Below are 24931 nucleotides of genomic sequence, written 5' to 3'. Positions count from 1 at the left end.
TTGAATATGTATGATATAGTAGATACTATGCTAAGTGTTTAAAATGACTTACTTAATACAACAACACTGTGAGCCATGCCATCTGTCCACAAAGAAAGGAAACTGAGGCAAATGGTGTTCAAGCCCCTTCCCCAAGGTCAGAGCACTAAGCAGATATGCTGAGAGAGCTCATCAAGATGCCCTAATTAAACTGTGGTTGTTTCAGAGATGTTTAGACTACCCAAGGCAGACCATTGAGTGATGAGGTTGCTGACTGACCAAGCTGATTGAACCCCATTGATTTTATATGAGGTCTGATTTTTTTTTCCGTCATTTATACACCAAACCAAGTCAACAGAATAGGGGTCCCATTGACTACCCATCTGTCACTATTGCTAGGGCTAAGCCAAACCTAATAATCTGGAAAACAGTTGATGTGGTTTTTATACAACTTGAACTACTCTTATGAAGAGTAAAGAATGAAACAACTTATACTAAGATTAAACCTTAATAAAATCTTCGCAGTCCTGTCTGTCAACCTCCAATTCTCCAGCTCAGTTAGGCAATATTTAATTTAGTTTACTGATGTCTCACATGTGCAGTGGGATAAAGTTCAAAATTGTTGCTCCATATAGCTGTGGTTTACAGAGTCTCTTTGCACAACATGTTGGCACAAAGACAAATGATTATTATATACTTCTAACATATGCACCAGACTATTAGGAGCTGTTCTAAAGAGAAAAATATAGTTTCTATTAACATGACCCAAATTCCTGGGGGAAAATAGTATTAAGTTTGGATCTAATTTATTTGATTTAAAGTTCCTAGAGTTATCTTGAGAGAGAGAGAGAGAGAGAGAGAGAGAGAGAGAGAGAGAGAGAGAGAGAAAGAGAGAGAATGGGTATGAATGACCTGAAAATGCCATTATAGATTTCATAGTGGCATAAATTAATAAACTGTAAATGGCTTTGAGAGTTCTCCAATAGAAACTATTGAAATATGAAATGATATGGGAATGGAAAAACCTTTAATATTAAACAGGAACATTTTCTTTTTCTACAAATGAGAAGGATACTGGTAAAGAAAAGTAGACTCTATTTTCTTGCATTTCTGACCATTGGGAAAATCAAAGCTGCTATATTTGCTACACTTGACAGGATCATTAAAGAAATAAAACAAAAGAGCTGAACTGCCACTTAAAAATAAAATGCACAGTCGTTATCATATTTAGGAGCTATGCAGGAACTATTAAGATGTGCTGGAGGGAGATAGTGAATCTGATTTACAAGATACTAATTTTTCCAATATTAGACTCTTTACCACAACTCATTATTGAAATCTATTTTCTTTTTCCCTGAAGCCAAAGCAGCAAGACAGCTCCTAGAGCTAGGAAAATAGGAGGAACTTTGAGAAATGGATTTGAGTCCCACACTGGAAGGGTTCTCTGGATGAGAAAGACTTGAGGAGAAAAATCCTGGGATTTGCAGTGCCTCAGTGAGGCCCATATGATCCTCCACCCTCAAGATATTTTTCACAAAAAGGATCTTATGCTAGTTTCATAAGCCTGAACATGAAAGCCATGTCTTAGCATTTCTGCAGTAAAGCTATCTATTGGACTTTCAGAATCAATATTCTCATACTTTTTGACAATTATGAGAATATGATTCACCTCACATCTCTTCACATCCCACAAGACTAGTGTTTCCTGAAACACATGGTGGAAAACATGGCTCTACACTGAAAATACTAGGCTTTTCTGTGGCTGCAAAGAGCCACAGGAACTGAAGAAAAGCTTGTGTTGGGGCTGTGCAACATTAGAACAACAACTTCTCTCACACACTGAGAATAGTCTGAAGTTAAGCCTGCGTATAACAAAACATTAGTTTAAGAAGGTGAGACACAACTCTAAACCTAGTTACTCCAGAGGCTGAGGCAGGAGGATAGCAAGTTTGAAGCCAGTCTGGACAACTTAGTGGGAACTGGTTTCAAAATAAAATTTACAAAAAAGTGCTATCTTGGGTTCAATCTCAAGTATTCAATGAGAGAGGAAAGGAGGAAGGAAGAGAAAGAAAAAGGAAAAAAAAAAGAAAGAAAGAGATGAATCCACCTATCACCTGGTGTTATTCTCTTTGGGTTGACCATCATGAGGGGCATAATGACATTTCTGCATAGTAGTCAATATAGCAACTAGTAAGTGAAACGTGGCTCGTTTGAATTGAGAAGTTCCCTAAACATAAAGCACACACCAGACTTTGAAGACAGTACGGAAGATGTAAAATATCTCAATAATTTTATGTTAACTACATGTTAAATGATAATAAATTTGAGCTGGCGCTGTGGCCCACATCTATAATCCCAGCGGCTCAGGAGACTGAGTCAGTAGGATCTTGAGTTAAAAGCCAGCCTCATCAATGGCAAGGAGCTAAGCAACTCAGTGAGACCCTGTCTCTAAATCAAATACAAAATAGGGCTGGGGATGTGGCTCAGTGGTTGAGTGCTCTTGAGTTCAATCCCCGGTTCCAAAAGAAAAAAACCCAAAAAACTATAATATATTTGATGAGTTAAAGATGTAATATTGACATTGATTTCACCTGTTTCTTTTCACTTTTTAAAATATGGCCAATAGGTAACTGGGCAGCATTATACTCTAAGGTTCTTCAAAAAGAGCCAATTGAGAAATTTCAAACCATTGCAACTCAAAACAACATTTCAGTTAGAGATTATTAGGGGTCCCTTATCTGGAGACTCTTCTTAAAACCCTTCTTTATAGATGGGGAAGGTGGTCAGAGCCAAGTTCAGATAGATCTTTATAGATGGGGAAGGTGGAGAAGGTGGTCAGAGCCAAGTTCAGGTAGATCTCAGCCTGCAATCTCTGTATTCCACCCCAGCTGGTGGGGTAGGAGAAACTGCAGACAGAACTTCTAAAAACAAAGAAGCATTTCAACTGCTTCTATCTGAACAAAAAGAAAACGGCACTTGGAGAATACAAATTCAAAACCTAAAGGCATCCTGGAGTGTGTCTTGGGTTGGGGAGCAAGGAAAATTTCAAAAGATGCCCTCTTCACTCTGTGCCACACCACACACTCATCCTGCCCTCAGCAAGCCTAACCAAGTTAGTCAAGATAATGGGAGTCTCAAGGACAAGGGCCAAAAATCATTAACAAGAGGCCAAGGAGCCAGGAAGGCATGGTTTCTGCCAGGGCTGCTGCTCCATCAGCCTGTTTACAGAAGCCGCGGAGCCCCAGCCCCAGCCACTTCGGCCCCACAGCTGGAGCAGTGAGGCGGGATCCACTGGTTCAGGGCTGAGGGAGAAGCTGCTCCCCGGCACCTTCTGTCCTTTAATCAGAAGAATGTAACTCTGTTTCTGGGAAAGGCCACCCCGCCCACCCGCCTGAGGAAGGCGACGGCAATCACTTTCAGATGGCAGCAGTCACTGCAAGCCACATCTGCAGTCCCCCGCAGGAGTCCTAATGAGGACCTCATCCTTGTCTCTCTAGATTCAGAATACAGAGTTCTGTCTGGAGCTCCTTCTGAAGTTCACAGCTTGTTAAAATAGACCTCGGGCTCCGCAGGGCTTGCAGCCCACATGTCTGATGTGCTTCAAGCACTCTCTGGACTACTGGGAGATTCTGTTCACAAACCACTCTCAGGCTCCACGGACCACCTCCGACGTGCCAGCTCCTCTCTAGGAGCTGAAAACAGGAGCCCACTACAGTCATGAAATCCTTGTGCTCCAGGACTTAGATTGCAGAGGCGCCAGGAGTTTCACCCAACCCAGAATTCTTGGAGGAGGTGGTGCTAGGGCTGAGTTTTGAGGGGGTGGACAGGTATGGAAAGTGTGGTGATGTGGAGGGGAGTAGCAGAAGTCACTCTAGAGAACAGAATTAGTATGGAGTTGTGAAGAAATGTGATAGTACTGGCCAGATGTACTGTATAAATGCAGTAGAAGACACCACCTCTATTCCCATCAGAGCTTGCCATCTTAGCAGACAGAAAATAAGATGGTTACATGAGACAGCAACACCTCAGGGCAGACCAAGGTGCTGAGGTGTACAGGTTCAGCTGTAGATTGTTTTAGAGGAGGATACTGTGTAATTAACATATGCTATTTCATTATTCACAAGTGACCTGACCCTCAGTGTCATTGCCTGTTTCCTGAAACAAGAATCTTACTGTTACTCACTGTAGAGTAGGTGCTAAAAAAAAAAAAAAAAAAAAAAAAAAAAAAAAAAAAAAATCCTCAGCTAATGATGGAAACTGCCAGTCTCCCAGAAAACTTTTTGGTTCTCAGCCTGTGCTTTGGACATGAACTCAGTGACTGCAGATACCTACGCTTATCCCCAGGTATCAGAATACAGAAACAAGAAACAGCTTCACTGTTGTTTCTGATTTCTCCCACTTCCATGAGAAGAGCAGCTCCTTAACCATATCTCAGGCCCATTTCATAGATTTACAGGTATAATCACTGAGACACGTCCCCAGCCCTTTTTATTTTTTATTTTGAGACAGGGTCTCCCTAGGTTGCTCAGGGACTTGCTAAATTGTTGAGGCTGACTTTGAACTTTTGATCCTCCTGCCTCAGCCTCCTGAGCTTCTGGGATTACAGGTGTGCACCACTGTACCTGGCTTGTTGCTTATTTTTAACCTTTAATATATCAACACAAAGTTTTTTTTTTTTTAATTGTTGTTGTTTTGTTTTGTTTTGTACTGGGGATTGAACCCAGGGACACTCAACCACTGAGCTATATCCCCTCCCCTTTTCATCAAGAGACTATATATAAATGTACACCAAGTTGTACAAGTTGCTATCAGTAAGTTGCACAAGCTGGCCTTGAACTTGAGATCCTCCTATCTCAGCCACCCAAGTCACTGAGATTATAAGCATGAGCCACTGTATTTGTCTTTAAAGCTCTTTTTCCTACTCTCCCCTCCCCTAGGCTGGATGTACTGGCTTTAGTGGCTTGTAGACTGGCTCTTCTATGGACCAGCTCCTGGGGTGTGGGGAACAGAGGAGGGAGGAGAGGGCAGAACTCTCCTTCCCTGATAGGGGACCCTACAGGCCCTCTCTGGCTCCTCACCAGGATCCTTGTGCTTCATATGGAGAGCTGGTAGCCCCGAGCCCCCAGAGTTAAGGAACTCACACTCAACAGCTAACCTAGCTCTTTGGGACCTTTTAAGGACTGAGTTGTATCCTCTCAAAAGTCTTAGTTCTATAACCCCGAGTACCTCAGACTGTGACTCAACTTGGATGAAGGGTCTTTAAAACTGAAATGAAATTATTTTAATTTTAAAGGGTCTTTAAAATTAAAATAGGTCTGTTAGAGTGAACCCTAATCCAATCTGATTGTTGTTAAAAGAGGAGATTAGGGCACAGATGACATGGCCAAGGGGTGACCATGTGAGAACACAGTGAGGAGGGCTATCTGCAAGCCAAGGAAAGAGGCCACCGAAGAAACCAAGTCTGCTACACCCTGATCCTGGACTTCCTGGAACTGTGGAAAAACATCTATTGCTTAAACCACCCATCAATGTGAACTTGTTATGGCAGCCCTGACTAGTACATGGTCCCTTGCCAGATGAGACCACGTCTCCCAGCCCACCCTGAGCTGGACACTCACACTGCATTTACATCACATGTGTATCTCTTAGCCTTTCTGCTCTCTGATCTCAATTTCTCCCATGTCCCATGGGTTCATGAAAAATCCTTCTGTTTTTTTTTTTCTGAAAAACTGGAAAACCCAAAGGTGAGCAGTTTCTATTATCATTTAATTCATTCTCCACTTAGCTTTTCCCCCAACAAAGGGCTAATTGCATTTTATTAGCCAAGTAGGTGCACAGCAAAGGAATGAGATTATTCTCTCTCTCTCTCTCTCTCTCTCTCTCTCTCTCTCTCTCTCTATATATATATATATATATATATATATATATATATATATATATATTATATATATAATTGACTCCAAGTTTCCCTAATGACTCTTTTGGGAATTCCTTTTACCACTATTGGGAGAGAGAGAAAAACATATCTTCTTCTGCCCCCACGAGAGCCAGGGGATAAAGGTAATTTGCAACAACCCTTCTCAGAACTGAGAATGTAGGATGCAGGGACTTCTCATTTCACCCATGGACTTTATTTCTAGGTGGTCAAGCCCCTGTTTCTATCCTGCTGCACACACTCACTCTGGAGAGAACACCTGAGTTTTTCAGTTTGGTGCTTGGTCAGTGAGCTCCTCTATCCTGACCATTGAGTAGGCAAATCCATGACAAGAAACCCTGGGAAAATAATGATCTTTGTTCTTGAGATTTGCAGAACTGAGAAACATCTCATGACTAGGCGATTAAGATGTGTGTCATCTGGCCACAAACCTCGCCTCTTTGAAGGTGCCCATCAGTCTGCGATCACCTCTGTCCTACACAAACCACCTCAAATCAACCTCCTAGCAAGAGGGCCCTTCAGAACAAGATGGTCCTTCATCTTCCCGTCAGCTAACTTATTATAATGAGGTTCTTTCTCTACTTCTGCCTGGCCTCTTAACTAGTCGGCTTCTGCCATGCAGCAGTGGGCAGACCAAGCCTGTGCATGGTGACAATATTAATACAGTAATGCCTCTAGTGATGAAAAGATGTGTCCCAATAGCACAGTTATTTAAAAACCAACCAACCATGCTTCATTACCAGACCCGAAAATAACATAGGAGGCCAAAGAGATATTGGTGGTGGGGCAGGGAAGCCCCCTCTGCCCTGTAGAAAAGGAATACAGTTCCCATGCCCAGTCAAGGACAGAGGGATCCCTGTCTCTTTTGGCCCAAGTGAGGGCAACCCAGATTCTCTCAGGGTAAAACCCTGCTTGTGATATAAAGGTCCAAGGTCTGACCTCACGAAAGCCTCCACACCCCCACACAGCTGAGCCATTCAAACCCATGAGCGAGCTTCTTTGCCCACCCAGGCCCAGGACTGGCTGCCCTCTTCCCTTCAAGGTGATGCCTCTGTGAAACCCCCCGGGAAGACCCGAACACACCCTGCTGTTAGTTTCTGAAAAACCCCTCTAGACTTACCCCACCTCACATGCTCTTAGTTAACCTCCAATCACCCTTCCCCATGCCTAACTCCATAAAAATCCCCAAACCCTGTACCCAGCAGGGCAGATTTCTTTACTCTTGACTGCCTTGTGAATTAACTTTTTAGAGAATTTATTGTTTCAATGATTGGAATACTCTGTGGGGTGGAGGGTGCAAAAGGGGCTTGGATTGCTAACATTAGCACCCAAGACTCTAAACTCTCTGAGCCTCCTACCCACTACTCAGAAAGAGTGAGTTGAATTGTGTCTCTGCTACCCCATGATCCATATGTTGAAGTCCTAACTCCAAGTACTTCAGAATGTGACCTTATTTGGAAAAAGGGGTTTTACAGATCAATAATTTAGTTGAGGTTATATTGAAATAAGTGGGCCTCTAATCCAATAATGACTAATGTCCTTATAAATAGGGGAAACTTGGACGTAGACTCATAGGAAGACCACCACGAGAAGATGAAGGCAGATATAAGGGTTGTACAGAAGCCAAGGAATGCTAAAGATTGTCAGAAAACCACTGGAAGCTAGGAGAGAGGCCTGGAACAAACCCACCCTTAGAGCCTTCCAGAGGGAACCAACCCTGCCTTCCCCTTGGACTAAGACAATACGTTTATGTTGTTGAACCTTGGTTGGTGGTACTTTGATAAGGCAGCCCTAGAAAACTAATATAGGCCTTAGATTAGGAGTAAAGAGTGGGTTTCAACTTAAGTTTCCATCTTACAGAAATTCTACCTGCTTTAACAATGATTTATTGAGTACTTTTATGCTGTGGGCATTGCTCTGAGTTCCAGATATACGGTAGTAAACAGGATCCATGAGGACTCTACCATCAAGTTGCTTGCAGACTAGCATATATATTGCAGATAAGTAACGGAGAGAGACACATTTCAGAACCGGATGAAGACACACAAGTAATATGATAGAGTGGGGAAGTGCAGGGCTTCCTTCCACTGGGTGGACAGAGAAGGTCCTCTTTGAAGGTGATATTTGAACTAAATTCGGAATCACAAGATAAAGAAGGACCTCCTCTAAGGATCTGGAGAAAGAATGTTCCAGACAGAGCAAGTAGCTGGGCAAGAGTCAGGAAAGGGCTTGGAATATCTGAGGAGCAGAATGAGGACAAAGAGTAAATGGAAGAGTTCAAGGAGAACAGAGAGACTGGGACAGACCATGCAGGAGTTGGAGACAAGGAAGGAGTTAGATTCTCTTCTAGGTGTGATGAAGATCCACTGGAAGTTTTAGATAGGTGAGAGACCTGACCTGATTTGTAGTCTTAAAAAGACTACAGTTTAGTTGTTAGACTATCAGAGGCAAGAGGACAACCAGAGCCCAGTGAGGAGGTACAGGTGAAAGAGGCTGTAGGTTAACCATCTGAACTATACCTTCACCTTCACATGGTTTTCCTGTGTGTATGCAGGGGGCGAGGTGGATCCAAGTTTTCATTTTTTATAAGGACACAAATCAAATTGGATTAAGGGGTCAACCTAATGACCTCATTTTAACTTCCCTACCTCTATAAATACTCTATTTTCAAGTGAGACTACATTCTGAGTTACTGGGCAGGTTAGAACTTCAATATTCCTTTTATAGAGAGGACACAATTCAACCCCAACAAAGCTAAAAAAGAGAGATTCTATATTGATGAGAATGACCACATTGAGAGAAATTAATAGCTATGCCGAGAGGAAAGAGAACTACAAGATCAAAGTCCATGTGAAGGTTAAAGGAAGGAATGAAGAAGATAAGTACAGAGCTGTCCTGTAGTAAGAGCAGAGACAGTTCAGCCCTTCAGATGAGAAGGGACAGAGAAAAAAAGAAATTGATCCAGGTATGGGTAGATTCATTTACCCCTCTATTTATTTATTCAGCAAATGGTGATCCTGCTACATGCCAGGCATTGTTCAAGGCTGCAAGGACTCATAATGGATAAACCAGATAAAAATCCCCTACCCTTTTGGAGTTCCCATTATAGCAAAGACTGACTGAAAATAAAAAAGTAAAATGCAGATAGTAGATTAAGTAGTGATAAGTGCTAAGGAGAAGAATACTAAGAAAATAAGGACTAAGACTAACAGCAACAGGGATATAAAATATTGAGTTAGTTGAAATTTTGGGGGTAGCCAGGTAAGGTAGAGACTGAGAAAAAACCTGAAGGAAAAAAAGAAATTAGCGATGGGTATGTTTTAAGGGGAAATGTTCCAGATAGAGGAAACAGCAAGTGCAAGGGAAGGTTTAAAAAACCCACAGCTAACATCTTACTTAGTGTTGAAAGATGGAAAGTTCCCCCTACCCTCCAAGTTCAGGAACAAAGCAGGTATGTCTGGTGCCACCTATTTGACATTGTAACTGAAATTCTAGACAGTGAATAAAGGCATATAAAGCATAAAATTGGAGAGGAAGAAATGAAAGAGTCCTTACTTACAGACAACATGATTTTTCAACATAAAAAAAAAAAAAAATCCCAAAGAGCCAGGTGTGGTGGTGCATGCCTGTAATTCCAGCCACTCGGGAGACTGAGGCAGCAAGAGGACTGCAAGTTCAAAGCCAGCCTCAGCACAAGCGAGGTGCTAAGCAATTCAGTGAGACTCTGTATCTAAATAAAATACAACATAGGGCTGGGGATATGACTCAAGGGAAATTCCAAATGCCGAATTCTCAGTGGTTAAGTACCTCTAAGTTCAATCCCTGGTACAAAACAAACAAACAAACAAAATAAAACCCAAAGAATCTACAAAAATGAAAACAAAAAATAAAATAAGCCTTTCCTAGAGCAAATAAGTGAATTTAGCAAGGTTGTGGTAAATAAGGTCAACACACAGAAATCAATTACATTTTTATATACCAGCAATGAACAATAGAACATATTTTTTTTAAGGGTGATACTGGGGATGAGACGCAGGGACACTTAACCACTGAGCCACATCCCCAGCACTATTTTGTATTTTTTATTTAGAGACAGGGTCTCACTGAGTTGCTTTATGCCTTGCTGATGCTGAGGCTGGCTTTGAACCCATGATCCTCCTGCCTCAGCCTCCCAAGCTGCTAGGATTACAGGCCTACACCACCATGTCCAGCAAAAATAATTTTTTTTTTAAAAAAATGTATGCTAGTTCTGAAAATTGGGATACTTAGATATGAACCTAAGGAGACATGACTTTTTATATGCAAATACAAAATGCTGATTAAAGAAATCAAAGAAGAGCCAAATAAATAGATATACCATGTTTATGACTTGGAAGACTCAACGTGGTAATGATGTCAATTCTTCCCAAATTGATCTATATGTTCCATGTAATTTTAGTCAAATTTAAGCAGAACTTCTTGTAGATATAGATAAGCTGAATTTAAAATTTACATGGAAGGGCAAAGGAACTGGAATAACCCAAACAATTTTGAAAAAGAATAAAGGGGGAGGAATCATTCTACTTGATTATAAGACCTACTACAAAACTAAAATCGCCAAGGAAGTGTAGTTTTGGTGAAGAGACAGATACATAGATAATGAAACATATAATAATCACATATAATAATTACTTTTTTTCACAAAGGTACAAATCCAATGCAATAGTTGTTTCAACAAATGGTTTTGGAATAACTAGACATGGAGAAAGAAGTGACCCTCCACCTCACATTGTATACTAAAATTAACTCAAACTGGACCCTATATCTAAATCTAGAAGGTAAAAAATTTGTTGAGCATCTATTCACATGCAACTATACACGCAGAGGCCTGTGTTCCTCCTGGCTCTCATTAGGTGGTCTTTAACACCCCTGCTCAAATGTTCCTGACTCATCCTGAAGCTGTTCGGTTCAGAGGCCCACCTGACTGCCTACAGCCTGCCGTTTCCTTCCCATCTTGCTTCCTCCTCACACCCTCCCTCTGCTTTGGAAATCCCTTCCTTAGTGCCCTCTCCATTCCATCCTCCCCCTCCCTCTCCCTTCTAGTGCTTAGATCCTGGCTTACAGTGCTGCATTACTCCAGAATGCCCAATTGTCTTTACTCTCCTACTTAAAAGGAAACAAAAAAATTCCCCAAGAAGGCTTTCTTCATTACAAGAAGCCTTTCCCCATGTTCACCCATCACATTTCCTTGACTACCTTCTATTTTTACTTGCATAAACCTAATGTTTATATTGACCCACTATCAGTTTATATACTTATTCAGAATTTATGTTTTTTTGTTATCCTTTATGCATTTTTGGATTTGGCAATATTTGTCTCTGAACATTCTGGATAGGACTTTCTTCTATGTTCCTATAAAACACCTATGCATAGCACCATATCTCAGCAGATACCAAATACATAATTATCTGTTGAGTGAGATACACTCTTACACAGAAAGAAGTAGGATTCATATGGAGAGAAACTCACTCTCCAAGGATCCCTGATGGTATTGAGTTATCTGAGCCTCCATTTCAGGAAGAGCTGGGTACTTTTCATGTCTGTAGCCCTAAACTTTGTCACTTGGATTCATGTCATCTACCAGACCCTTCTGCTACATTGGCAGGACACTGGAACAATCATAAAGAGAAAATGGAAACTCTCAGAGATAATTACCAAAAGATACCCTTTTGAGCGCTTAATGCCCTTAAGGAACATTAATCAGGAATGAGGTCACTGACATCAAGGACTTTAGCAGAGATGGTGTTAAAGTGCTTTAAAGATATTATAAGATACAGTGTCATCTTGTCACCCCTACCCTAAATAAGAAGGGGAGATAATGGAAGTCAAGAGAGACATTACTATTGATTTTCACTGCAAATCAAATTCCAAGGGAAAAACCTGAGAGTCCTTGGACACAAAGCAACAGAGGTAAAACTCAGCTCTAGATTCAAAGTGAAACCAGACTTGGAAGTTCAGAGAACATTCCTTCTGGTGCTACTTGTATGTATTCCTTCTAGTTTCTCCCAAGTTCCTAACTCCTTTACCCTGCCCATCCTCCGCCCCCGCCAAACTACTATTTGGAAGTCAGAATTCATGATTCAAAGACAGAGATGAATTTTCCAAGTTCTTTTTGAAACTTCTTCTCCTCCCTCACCTGAGTTTTGAATACTACTTTAGCTTACTAGGAGCAAGTAGAACATTCTTCAAACAGGAAAATATGCCATGAAACCTTGGTGTAACATCTACATCATTCAGATTGAAAAGTCACAGCTGCAGGGTTAGATGGTAGTGATGGTGCCATATTGAATTTTCATTCATAAAATCTCCTGCAAATTGTTGCTCAATAGGAAGGATTGCAAAGAAAACTTCATCAATCTGAAATGGCCTATCTGCAGGCACAAGCATGGTTGGGCTGGCATGGGAGGGGAAGAAAGAGAGCATCCATATTAAATAGTTGTCCCCATTTACCCAGTTGTCACCAAGAGCCTTGGAATGAGAGTGCCCTTCAGGCTCTTGCATGTCTACACCAGATGTAGCTTGTACCAGCAGAAGGGGCCACTGGGAGGGAGCTGCAGGAACCTGTAAACCTGGGCCTCACGATGCCACTTCACATGTTCAATCTCTGCAGTATTTCAGTATCTAGAATGTAGAGCATAAGCAGGAAAGAGTGGGAAGGAAATAGGAAAAGCCACACAGATTACTCTCCCTGATTTTCTATTATGCTTCCTGCTACAGTTTAGATCTGGAATGTTCCTCAAAGGCCCATGTGTTAAAGAATTGGTCCCCAGCTTGGCACTACTGGGAGATGATAGAACCTTTAAGAGTTGGAGCCTGTTGGAGCTCTTCAGGGCATGGGGGCTTGGCCTCACAGTGAGAACCCTGGTCTCTTCCTCTTTCTCTCACTTTCCAGCCCTGAGGTCAATGGTTTTGCTCTGCCACACACTCCTGCCATGATATGCTACCACAGGCCCAAAGCAACAAGGCCAACTGTTCATGGACTGAAATCTCTAAAACTATAAGACAAACCTTTTCTCCTTATAAGTTGATGATCTCAGGTAGTTGTGATAGTAAAGGAAAGCTAACTAATAAAATTGCACATGACATACAAGTTGATCGTCTAGATCTTGATAAGAAATTAGCCAAGCCTCAATACTTTTTTATATCTACTAATGAAAGGAGTGTTTCCCACCCAGTAGCCCAGGCAGGATGCTAACTTGAAGAAGTAGAAATGTCAATTCAGTGTTCTCTGATGCCTCTGCTTAAAAGTAAAGGACAGCAGTAGTCTAGATATTAGGATATCTCAACTGGAAAATTTTGATAAAGAAATTAAAGTTATTGTTTATATTTTAAGGGGCCTTCCTTTCATTTTGTGGAAAACACCCATAATTTTGTGAAATAGAATGCACATACAAAAGAGTATGCAAAGCATAAATATACTGCATAATAACTATTATAATGCAAATGTCCTTGAAAACACTGTTGAGATCAGGAGCCAGAGCATCAGAGCATTGTCAACATCCCTTATGAGTCTTTTTACCAGATATCTCTCCTCTCAACATTGAGAAATCCAATACTGTCCTCTTTTTATGTTTGGGGATAGTAGTCCCCAAAGCTTCCAACTTTGATATTTTCCTTCTCCAAAGGGGCTTATAAAGTTAACTCCTCATAATATCTATGCTCACTGAACTAGTGCTTAATTTACTTCTTTTTGGTCCTGGGGATTGAATCCAGGGGTGCTTAACCATGGAGCTACATCCTGAATCCTTTTTATTTTTAAGATAGGGTCTTGCTAAATTGCTGAAGCTGGCCTCAGACTTTTGGTCCTCCTGCCTCAGCCTCCCGAGTTGCTGGATGACAGGCATGAGCCACCACACCTGGCCCAGTTTACTTTTAATAATACAATTCAGATTCTGAAGCAGGATGATAAAATAAAAATGACCAAAAGTTGGTTTCTCATGCATGGACAATGTTAGCATATTTCTTTTCAAAACACTAGGATGTGTGGGATCTTACTTCCAGCAGGAATGTACAACTACTTTCCCCTTCATAAGGGGCAGGCATATGCCTGAAACAGATATTTGCAATTTTAGCAAAAACAGGACAACCTATTTTGGTCTTGTGAGTTTTTCCCACCTTCAAAGTCTGTAATATAATAAAACCAAAAAACTTAGCCATAGTTGCTATAAGTGCAACATGCTAGCATTCAATAGAGGGTGCACAATCACTTGGGAACTAAGATGTAAGGAAAACTATTTCATAAGGTGATAACTTAGGGTCCAATTCTAGGCAGAAAGTGAAGGTAAAAGAAAGTTTTATATGCTTTATGGCACAGTGATATTATCTCTGAAGCCCCCTTTGTTGACCATCAGTGCCTTGTCACCAAAAGTTGTTCAGTGTTTAGTTGAATGCATTTTAACATGAATAATTCCAGAAAAGGAACATAGAATCATGCTTATTAGATTTGATGTTCATATGTGACTTCCTAATTATGTTCAAAGTAGGGAGAAAAATCAAACTTAGGATTTCAAAAGAAATTATTATGCATAATATGCAAGTCAGGAATACAAATAGACGCTTGAAAGAATATCACGTTTGTTTCCAATCTTTTTTTTTTTTTTTTCATCCAGGTGATGAGGAAAGCAGATTCAAGATTCAGAAAATGCTACAAGCTCTTTGGGAGAAAAGAAAAGAAAAAAAAAAGAGAGAGAAAAGCAATAATTGAGGCTGTCTCTTTGTTCCTTTGCCTCCCGACATTTAAAGGATTCCAGGCAAGAGCAGGAGGCTCGCTGCGGAGCCTTACTTTCTGAATAGCGCCCCCTAGCGTCCAGGGCTGCGAACTTGTTTTCATTTTTCCAAACGTTTCAGAAATCAGAAATTCCAAAGTTGTGAACAGATTTGACAAGTCGTTACTCACATTTGAGAGTCATGGGGATAGATTTTGTTTCAGAGAATATGTCCCCTTTTAATAATGTCCATGTCCTTGATTCTACAGAGAAATCGCCTTAGAAGGAAGCTACACCACTGTGTCTAGCCAGCCCTGCACACACCTGCCCTCTGGCTGTACTCAAGGAGGCTCTGCAGAGGATGCTGGAGAACAGCTTTCTGAGGGGCACCCTGCTACTAGTTTTGATTATAGGAGAATGTCTGAAGAAAAAGCCTGATTTCAACTTTCCTCCCAAGTTAAGATGGAGAAGATAAAGCAAACTTTGTAGACTACTGCAGCATTTTTTTTTCCTCCTTAGCCAGGCTTTTCCTTCCCAGACCTGGCAGCGACTCTCTTTCAGCATATAAACGTCCCAAGTTAGACACAGTGCCAACAGTTTTAAGAGGGACATGGAAAGAAGAGGAAATGATGAGCAATGATTAAGAGGTCTCTCCCTCTCTTTCTTAAAAGCATATCCTCAGCTATTTCCATAGCCTCATAAACATAAAGCCCTTGAGAATAGAGCTGTGAGAAGATTGTTGGCTGCTCAGCCAAAGGCAGCAAACCCCAGGTAAATCGAATTGATCCAGCAAATTGATCCAGTTAGAATCCATTTGGCAAAACAGCAAAGACCTGGGAGTCCCTGTCTTTGGCCCTGGTTTCCTGCTTCTTGGCATGAGCACTGACTGAGAGACTAAACAGAAGTTGACTGTCAGTCAGCAAGGCCGTGTACTTTCCAGTTGATTAGGAGAAAGATGGAGTGGGGTTGATGACTGGGCTACAAGTTAGGCTGTGTAACCCTGAGGATCCTATGATCAGTGATTTTGATATAATACACTCCTTTCACCTAGAATCACTCATGAACTGCAATCATCTTCCCAATAATTCTAGGTCAACAGAGACTATCCTAGAAAGCTTAAATGAGTGAATGAGTGAATGGTAATATATGGCTTTATGATTTGAAGACTAAAAAGAAGCAGGACTCACTTGCCATGTGCAAGACCCTGGGTTCAATGCTCAGCACTGCAAACACACAAACAAGAAAAGATAGGCAGAGAAAATGAGAAGTCTAAGAGTTGATGTTATGGAAGAGAGAGAGAGAGAGAGGGGGGGGGGAGGGAGGGAGGGAGAGGGAGAGAGAACATGTATTCTTTTGCTATATGGTTAAATTATGGAAGAAAAAAAATCAATGTTCTTTTCTTGAATTTCAATAAACCCTGTTTGAAGAGGTTCAGTGTTAGTTGTGTAGACATGGCAGTGTTTGAACACTAACTAGAAAATGACGTCTGGGCTTGTGTAAGGACTGGGGCTGTCAGGGAGTATCAGGTACCTGTTTTGGTCAAAGGGATGGAGAAGAGTTGCTGAAGAAGCTTGTTTTCTGATGTTCTCAGGACTATAACCACGTCAGCAGGGAGGGTGTCTCTGTTTTTCTCAAGAACCCCAGAAGCATCATATAGTACCTGCAACACCAACAGCAAATGGGAAGTTAGCCGAGGTCACTGTCCATCTCTGGAGACACGGATGAGCTGTCTGTTCAGTCCTTATTGACCTCTGTATAGAAACTCTTGTTGACACAGTCAGGCTTTTAAATCCTAAGCACCAGATAAAGGGGGAAAGTTGTAATTTTGATAGGTCAATTTATCTTAGCTTCTTGTCCAGTGTCTTTGAAGACCAAAGACAGGTCCTATCAAAGATACATCACATCAGAATAAAAATGAAAATATATTGGTCACTGTGCAAAGCATACATCCTATGAGGTAAATACTATTTTATCTGCATTCTACTGGTAAGCAAGCAGAGAGTGAAGTAGTTGGATAACATGAGTATGGGACGGGCATCGAACCCAGGCAGGCCAGGGTGCAGCTCAGTGGTAGAGCACTTGCTTAGCATATGTGAGGCCCTGGGTTCAACCCCTTGTACCAAACACACAGAAGCAAAAAAACTAGGGCAGTTTGTCTCCATGCTCCTAACCACCACACTCACTGACTCCCAAGGCACTCACAGGACCTGAGTCGTCACTCAAGGACACTGAGCAGTTCTTGGGTCTCAGAGGAAAGGGGATCCAGGTCAGAGAATTTTTAAAGAATATTCCAGAGCATCCCTAGTCTATAAATGAGCTTTGAATGGTAATTGAATTCAGCAAAGGACACAGAGCCCAGAGAGAAAAGGATCCTAGAAAGGAAAGGAGGAAAAAGTGGGAAGGAGAGTGGGAAAATGGAAAAGGTGGATAAAAAGAAGAGGTGACAGGAAGAGGACAGGAACAGGAGGCAGAGAGGATGGGGAGGAGGATCTGGGTTGACGCTGGCATCTCAGACTCAGGACATTAATATGCAGTCAGACATCAGTGTGGAGGTAAATGAAGTACTCAAGGGCAAAGACTGGACCACAATTTCTAACAGAGTTCCAAAGAAGACAGCATAAAAAGACCACGTAGAGAAAAGCACAGTCCCCTCTCCTAGCATTAGAATTGCCTTTTGGTCGATATCCAGTCAGGAAAATTAGTTTCAGTGTCATGATATGAATATGAAAGATAATTTTGATTCATTTTATATCAACTAAATAATCCCAAATGCCTTTTATTGTACTCCTACCCATTTTCTGGATCCAGGGCCTCAACGAAGCCCACAGGAACCAATTAGCCATAATTCAGTTGGCTCCTTTGGAAGTAACATGAGCAATGAGTTGTTGGCTACGTGACTGGAGAATTTCCCGAATCAGTCACTGATCTGTTTCGGGAACTTGACATTGAGACTCAGGCATAATATATGAGAAATGGAAACTTCAGTTAATGTTGTAAAAGCTTAACATCTGGATGATGAAGTGAAATATTTCCCCTTTCATCTGGACCTTTTTTGGTGGCCTGTAGACATATGTTTAAAGTGCTAAAAATTGAGCCCCACTGTGATATAAACCCTCCTGCGCTACCTACGCATCTCCAAATGACTTTAGAATGTGAACATTCACTACAAAACACTGTGAAATCTGTAATGTGTTTGCTCTCTGGAGAGCTGTCAGTCCTAGACCAGCCTTCAGGTGAGAAGCAGATGGCAGCTCTGTGGGCCACCCCAGTGAGAAACTGCTTCTATGCCAAGAGGCAACTTTCTGTTAGTGGCATCACTGGGAGAGTCTGAGAATGGCAATTTGGGGTTCAAGAATTAAAAGGAGGATAAAATCTGCAAGCAATCTCAGCAGTGGCACTGACAGGGTAACATGGGCACTTACCTTCCGTGACACTCAGGTATAGACTCACCTTTCCAGCGTAATGCCAAATGCCGAAGCACAGCGCCGCTCCTTTGGGCCTCCAGAAATACTTGCATCGTAAATTATTTTCAAATTTATCTGCATGGATTTTCATGTGGAAAAATCACAATATGAACTATTTGTTCTTTCAAACAAAGACATGTTCCCCAAGCCACGAGAGACCCAGAATAATGGCTTTCAGACAAGCCCAATATTACCACTGTATATACAAGACTGGAGAAGGATCACCCACATGAGGGGCATTTCCTGCCTTGCCCTTGCTTATTTGATTAGTGTTGTGTTTAGTGTCAGGCTCTGCCCTAAGATGGCATGTTTTCCTGCAGTCCCTAAGAGCTCTGGCATGCATGCTGAGGACATCCCAGGCCTGCCAGCCCTGCAGATAGCCCACGGAAGGCAGGTAGACTCATCTTGGCACATTATGACAATATTATGGGAAAAAAAAAGAAAACCACTGAGGTGAAAATTTCAACCTCTAGATGTGAATCTCTCCCATAAATCAATTTTCCATCCGGGGAAAAGGCTTGAACTTCCTGTTCCTCCCTCACAAGCACCTTTGCATCGTGTGGTTGCAGCTGGGAGCCTGCTCTGTGGGAGGATGCGTGCTCAGGACCAAAGGCACACAGGCACCGGGGGCCTGGGGCCCCAGGAATCTCACCATCTAGTGAGGAGTGAAGCTCATGTGAAACCAAAGATTCCAGAAGAAGGAAGAGGTCAAAAGGAAAAGGCTGAAAGAATAGAGGGTCTTAGCTGCCAGGAAGAAATGCCCCCATCTTCAACCTGTAGGCACCAGCAGCTTAAGGAACTGGGGTTTTAGAAATGAGCCGGGTTGTCTGGCAGGAGGGGAAAGTGTGAGTCTGGAATAAGCTTCTGTGCTACCTATGAGATGGGGGTACAAAAAGGAAGGGGAGTAAGTGAGGGCAAGGGTAATGGCATTTGTGTTGGTGGGAAATAGGAAGGCAGGAGGGTATAGGGATGGTGATGAGTTTCCTTTAAGATACAAACATTCTACCAGGACATCACAACTCAATTAAAAATGGAGTTTATACTTTAACAACTCACCAGGTAGCCAAAATACATAGGGTATACTCATTAAAACACATCCATAAATTTGTTGATTGATTATATATCTTCTTCTGTGAAGTGTCTGTTCAGTTCCTTAGCCCATTTATTGATTAGATTGTTTGGGGTTTTTTGGTGTCAAGTTTTTTGAGTTCTTTATATGTTTTATATGTCCTAGAGATTAATACTTTATTGGAGGTGCATGTGGTAAAGATTTTCTCCCAATCTGTTGGCTTTCCTCTCATTTTATTGTTTCTTTTGCTGAGAAGAAGCTCTTTAATTTGAATCTATCCCATTTATTAATTCTTGATTTTACTTCTTATGCTTTAGGAATCTTGTTAAGAAGTCAGATCCTAGGTCTATGTGGTGAAGATTTGGGCCTATTTTTTTTCTGTTAGGCACAGGGCCTCTGTTCTAGTACCTAAGTCTTTGATCCATTTTGAGTTGATTTTTGTGCAGGGTGAGAGATAGAGGTTTAATTTCATTTTGCTACATACGGATTTCCAGTTTTCCCAGCACCATTTGTTGAATAGGCTACCTTTTCTCCAGTGAATGTTTTTGGCACCTTTGTCTAGTATGACATACCATATTTATGTGGGTTTTTCTTTGTGTCCTTTATTCTATACACATTGGTCTACAAGTTTATTTTGGTGCCAATATCGAAATGCTGTTTTTGGTACTGTATCTCTGTAATAGAGTTTAAGGTCTGTATTGTAATGTCTCCTGCTTCACTCTTCTTACTAAAGATTGCTTTAGCTATTCTGGGTCTCTTATTTTTCCAAATAAATTTCACGATTGCTTTTTCTGTTTCTATGAAGAATGTCATTGGTAGTATGGCCATTTTGACAGTATTAATTCTGCCTATCCAGGAGCATGGGAGATCTTTCATCTTCTGAGGTTTTCTTCAATTTCTTTCTTTAGTGTTCTGTAGTTTTCATTGTAGAGGTCTTTCACCTCTTTTGTTAGATTGGTTCCCAGGTATTTTATTTTATTTTTTAAGCTATTGTGAATGGAGTAGTTTTCCTAATTTCTCTTTCAGTGGATTCTTCACTGATGTATAAGAATGCGTTTGATTTATGGGTGTTGATTTTATATCCTACTACTTTGCTGAATTCATTTATTAGTTCTAGAAGTTTCCTGATGGAATTTTTTTGATCTTCTAGATACAGAATTATGTCTCAGCAAATAGTAATAGTTTGAGATCTTCTTTACCTATTTGTATTCCTTGAATTTCTTTCTTTTGTCTAATTGCTCTGGCTAGAGTTTCAAGGTTGATGTTGAATAGAAGTGGTAAAAGAGGGCATCCTTGTCTTGTTCCAGTTTTTAGTGGGAAAGCTTTCAATTTTTCTCCATTTAGAATGATGCTGGCCTTGAGTTTAGCATGTATAGCTTCAGAATGGCAATCATCAAGAATGCAAGCAACAATAAATGTCAGTGAGGATCTGATGAAAAGGTACACTGCTGGTGGGACTGAAAATTCGTGCAACTACTATAGAAAGCAGTATAGAGATTCCTCAGAAAATTGAAAATGGAATCACCATTTGATCCAGCTATCCCACTCCTTGGTTTATACCCAAAGGACTTAAAATCAGCATACTATAGTGATGCAGCCACATCAATGTTTGTAGCAGCTCAATTCACAATAGCTAGACTATGGAATCAACCTAGATGTCCGTCAATAGATGAATAGATAAAGAAAATGTGGTATATGTACTCAATGGAATATTACTCAACTTTAAAGAAGAGTAAAATTATGGCATTTGCCAGTCAATGGTTGGAGCTGGAGAATATCATGCTAAGAAAAATAAGCCAATCCCACAAAACCAAAGACCGAATGTATGCAGATGCTAATTCACAATAAGGTGGCTAGGCAGTAGAAAAGAATAGTATTAGATTAGGTACAGGGAAGAGATGGGAGGGAAGAGAAGGGGCTGTGGGGATAGGAAAGATAGTAGAATGAAACAGATATTATTACTGTGTGTGTGTGTGTATATATATATGTGTGTGTGTGTGTGTGTGTGTGTGTGTGTGACTGTGTGACCAATATGATTCTGCAACATGTACACTCAGAAAAATGAGAAATTATATCTCATCTATGTATGATATATCAAAGTGCATAAATGCATTCTACTGTCATGTATAACTAATTAAAGCAAATTTAAAAAAAAATTTAAACCCACATTCACTTGATGTCATGAAACCAATTTCTGTTAGAAGTAGATGTGCCCATTTTTTTTCCACAAGATACCTACCAACCAGGGTCTGGTCCCTTGCTTGGGGAAACCGACTCTCCTCATCTAAAAGTGCAAGCAGGCCCAGGGGCTTCTGGAGGAACATGTCCAGGAGTGGGCGATTGTCCTCATACTCCACAGGCATGGCATCAATGCCCTCATTCTTGTACTCCATCTGGAGGGAATCGGACTGTGAATCTCTCTAGCCAGAAACTTGTCTCAATACCACCAGGATACTTTGGCCTGAACTTTCCAGATTTGGCAAACTTGAATGCATATGGAAAACAGGATGTGTTGGATGTGTGCAGTAAAGGAATCTTCTGAATACTGGCCTGTTGCAGCTGTGCGTTTACGTGTGGCTTATAGGTGGCCTGTGGCAGGCAGCTCAAGCCAGCAAAAGCTGTCTCCCAAACACAGATTTGGGGGCTCCTAAAAACTTTATTTTGGTGACAAATATGGTTTAAAACAGGAAGAAGGAAGACTTCAACATTCTACACAAAGAAATCATTCTGGGCTAGAAAACTAGAAAAACTCCAGATTTCCCAGGGAGATAAATGGATGGAAGCCAACTTGAGTTGTGTGCAGGGTGAGCTGGTGAGGCATGCTCTGCAGATTTATCCAGCTGCCGTGATAAAACCAATATTGGCACAGTATTTTCACTTGGTGTCTCTGTATTTATCTAATTACAGCAGAGTTCATGTGTCCTCATATAGTTGCATTAAAATAATTGTCCCTTCACTTACAGGGCTTGTTTATAATATTTGTTATTGTGTCTCTTTTATGCAAAAGGAAAGCTTGGGGTTTAAGTAAGGGTTGGTGTGGAGGAGGCTTTGCTATGCAGGCTGTTGCTACAGGAGAAGGGCACCCCTTGGGTCCACAAGCTTCTCACCCTGTGGAACTTATCACTGAGCTCAGAAAGGAAAGACTTCTATTTCTAGAGATCCACAAACAGACCTTAATTCCCTCCAGTTACTGAGGCATCTGGTACAGAGGAGATGGAAGATAGGGATGGCTAGTGCAGTTATTAAAAACCTATGACCTGGGGCTGGCTCAAAGGTAGAGCACACGCTTAGTATGCGTGAGGCACTGGGTTCGATTCTCAGCACCACATAAAGCAAAATAAAGACACTGTATCCACCCACAACTAAAAAATAAAAATATTTTTTAAAAAAACCTATGACCTGAATTCAAGATCACCTTATGTTATTTTGGTCACAATCAGAGATTTGGGGTTCAAAAAGAAGAGAGTAAAGTATTTCAGGCAATATGCATGAAAGAAGACTTTTGAAGCAAGACTTAAGTAATTGGCTTGTCACCAGCTCCAATCAAGTCAGAAAATGTGAGTGTCCACAGAAATCAATATCTCTTTTTTTCATACTAAATGTAGACAGTTTGTTTTGACAGGACCATCTCATCAGTGATTTTAAGTCTTTTACCATTTAGCCTAATAGGGTTTTTGCTTCAAATCATGGGAAGTTTGGAGACACCTTTCCCATCGAGTTTAGTAACTTCAGAGTTCACTCTTACCTGCTCAAGAGCAAAGACGTGCTGATTGAAATAGTACTGGATTTGCTCATTGGCGATGTTTATGCAGAGCTGCTCAAATGAATTTCTCTGAAAGTTCTCAAATCCAAAAATGTCCAAGATTCCCACGTTCATTCCATTACCTGAATGACTGCACAAGAAAGATGAATAAAATCCTTCAAGGGAGGAAACATTCATCTCAAGACCATGAGAACATGTGTGCCCGAGTTTCCATCAACACATGGGCCCACCCACATGCAGATAGAAGCTGCATGCTGCCACCTCCAAGGCAGGGACAGTTTATGTCATCAACCATTGGCTCATTAGGTTTTTCAACAGTATTTTTTTTTTTTTTAGGTACTAGAATCCTTCAACCCCCTACTCAGGAGCTCCATCTATTACATAAATGCAGGGGCTATAGCCTCTGCATATGCATTATACAAAGCTTGTTCAGAAGAGTGCTGTTCAGAATTCAAAACTGTCATTGAGGAAACAATGACAGTGGAGGCACAATATAAGAAACCAACTAATAGCCAATGCTTTGGGGGCGGGGGGTTGTCATAGTAATAATGGAAGATGCTGTACTTTAAAACTTTTTGTAAATGTCCATGTGATTCCAAAAACATAGTGAGGAGGATAGATATATCATTCTCATCTTACAGATGGGAAAACTGTAACTTTGAACATGGAGCTGATTAAGCTGTAGACCTCTTGTGTGAACTCAGTTTGTCCAGCTCCCAGCCAAGCCTACTCACTTGAATGGCTCCATCAATCATTCTCCTCCCTGGTATAAACACTCTGATTCTTTTGGATTCTATTTTGTCTTTTAAAGGAGAAAGCCTGAACGCTCTGCTAAAGAAAACCCTGGAGAGGGCAAAATGCTTCCTCTTGTAGACCCCAAGAGCCACCAGGTTGAGGACTGCTCTCCCAGGCCTTCGCTTGTTCTGGGGGCACTTGCCATATGTTTTTCTCTGGCTGCAGGAGTGTATTGATGCGATTCACAATCCAGCTGAAGAGCCTCCCATACAGAGCTTTCGACATGGCATCCCGAACATCCGCGGCCCTGTCCACAGGGTTGGCGCGGACGATGGTCTCACCCCGGGTGACCACACAGTGGGATGTGAGGGCCTTCAGCAGCTCTTTGGGGCTGATGCAGAGAATAGAAGCAGCTGGAACAAAAAGTAAGGATGACACGGGGGAATGTGGCCATCCCTTCATTCAGTCTATGGTTCAGCATTTATTCAACACCTTCTAGGTACAAGCCTGTATCCTAGGTACTTCAAGATCAACAAGCTGGGACCCTAGCCCCACGAAGCATTTAGATGGATACAGTGGCTCTCAAACTGATCTGAAGGCTCTTCATAAGTATTTTGTTGTTGTTGTTTTGATTTATTTTGTTTTTGTATTGTCAGTTTTTACTTCAGATTATCTGAGAAGCATTCCACATGGCTTCCAAAGACATAGCATCACAAAGAATTGTCTTGTGTTAAATCGGAGTGGACAAGGCACGTGCAAAGGGGGAATAGAACATTTCAGTAGAGAATACAGTTTCAGAAGAAAAAGGCAGAGGCAGACAGCCAGCACCAGAGAAGTCTCTGACAAATTACTAATTCATATTCATGCATAAAACACCATGCTACTTTTAAAATAATGGAAACGTCAGGATGCTCCTAGATTTCTCGTGGGATGGAAAGGGTCCACCTGTCTATCAGCTGCTGTTAGCCTGATAGTCAGGATTCTGCACTCCTCAGGGCTGGCAGGTGCATGTGCGCACACATCCAGAGGTTTTCTGAGCCTTCTCTGGACCCATACTTTTTCCATGACACTAAAACTGAACAGCTAATGAGCCCTAGAGGCAGACCCCAAGTCTTTTACTCTGATACACTGATTTGGAGATAGGAGAGGGCCCACCCACCTCGAAGCCTAGAAGTTGGATACTTGATAGTATCACTGAGGAATGATGCCTGGCTGTACTTAAAGAGAGCTCAGCCAGAAATT

General features: G+C 41.4%; 1 protein-coding gene across 1 annotated transcript in view; it reads right to left on the bottom strand.

The window, feature by feature from the left end:
* MYO3B (myosin IIIB) overlaps positions 1-24931 on the bottom strand; it is a gene marked incomplete at its 5' end in the record, with an annotated part of 464298 nt that overhangs the window by 211430 nt on the left and 227937 nt on the right. Inside the window, 5 exons of the mRNA XM_081260604.1 lie at positions 16189-16318; positions 18109-18197; positions 21431-21584; positions 22937-23084; positions 23892-24102. Coding sequence (XP_081116730.1) covers positions 16189-16318; positions 18109-18197; positions 21431-21584; positions 22937-23084; positions 23892-24102 — 732 coding nt within the window. The remainder of the gene's footprint in view (positions 1-16188; positions 16319-18108; positions 18198-21430; positions 21585-22936; positions 23085-23891; positions 24103-24931) is intronic.

The sequence above is a fragment of the Spermophilus citellus genome, assembly GCF_964194105.1.
Source record: "Spermophilus citellus genome assembly, chromosome: 11".
Lineage (NCBI taxonomy): Eukaryota > Metazoa > Chordata > Mammalia > Rodentia > Sciuridae > Spermophilus > Spermophilus citellus.
The sequence above is the reverse complement of the archived record's forward strand: the minus strand, read 5'-3'. Positions and strand labels throughout refer to the sequence as shown.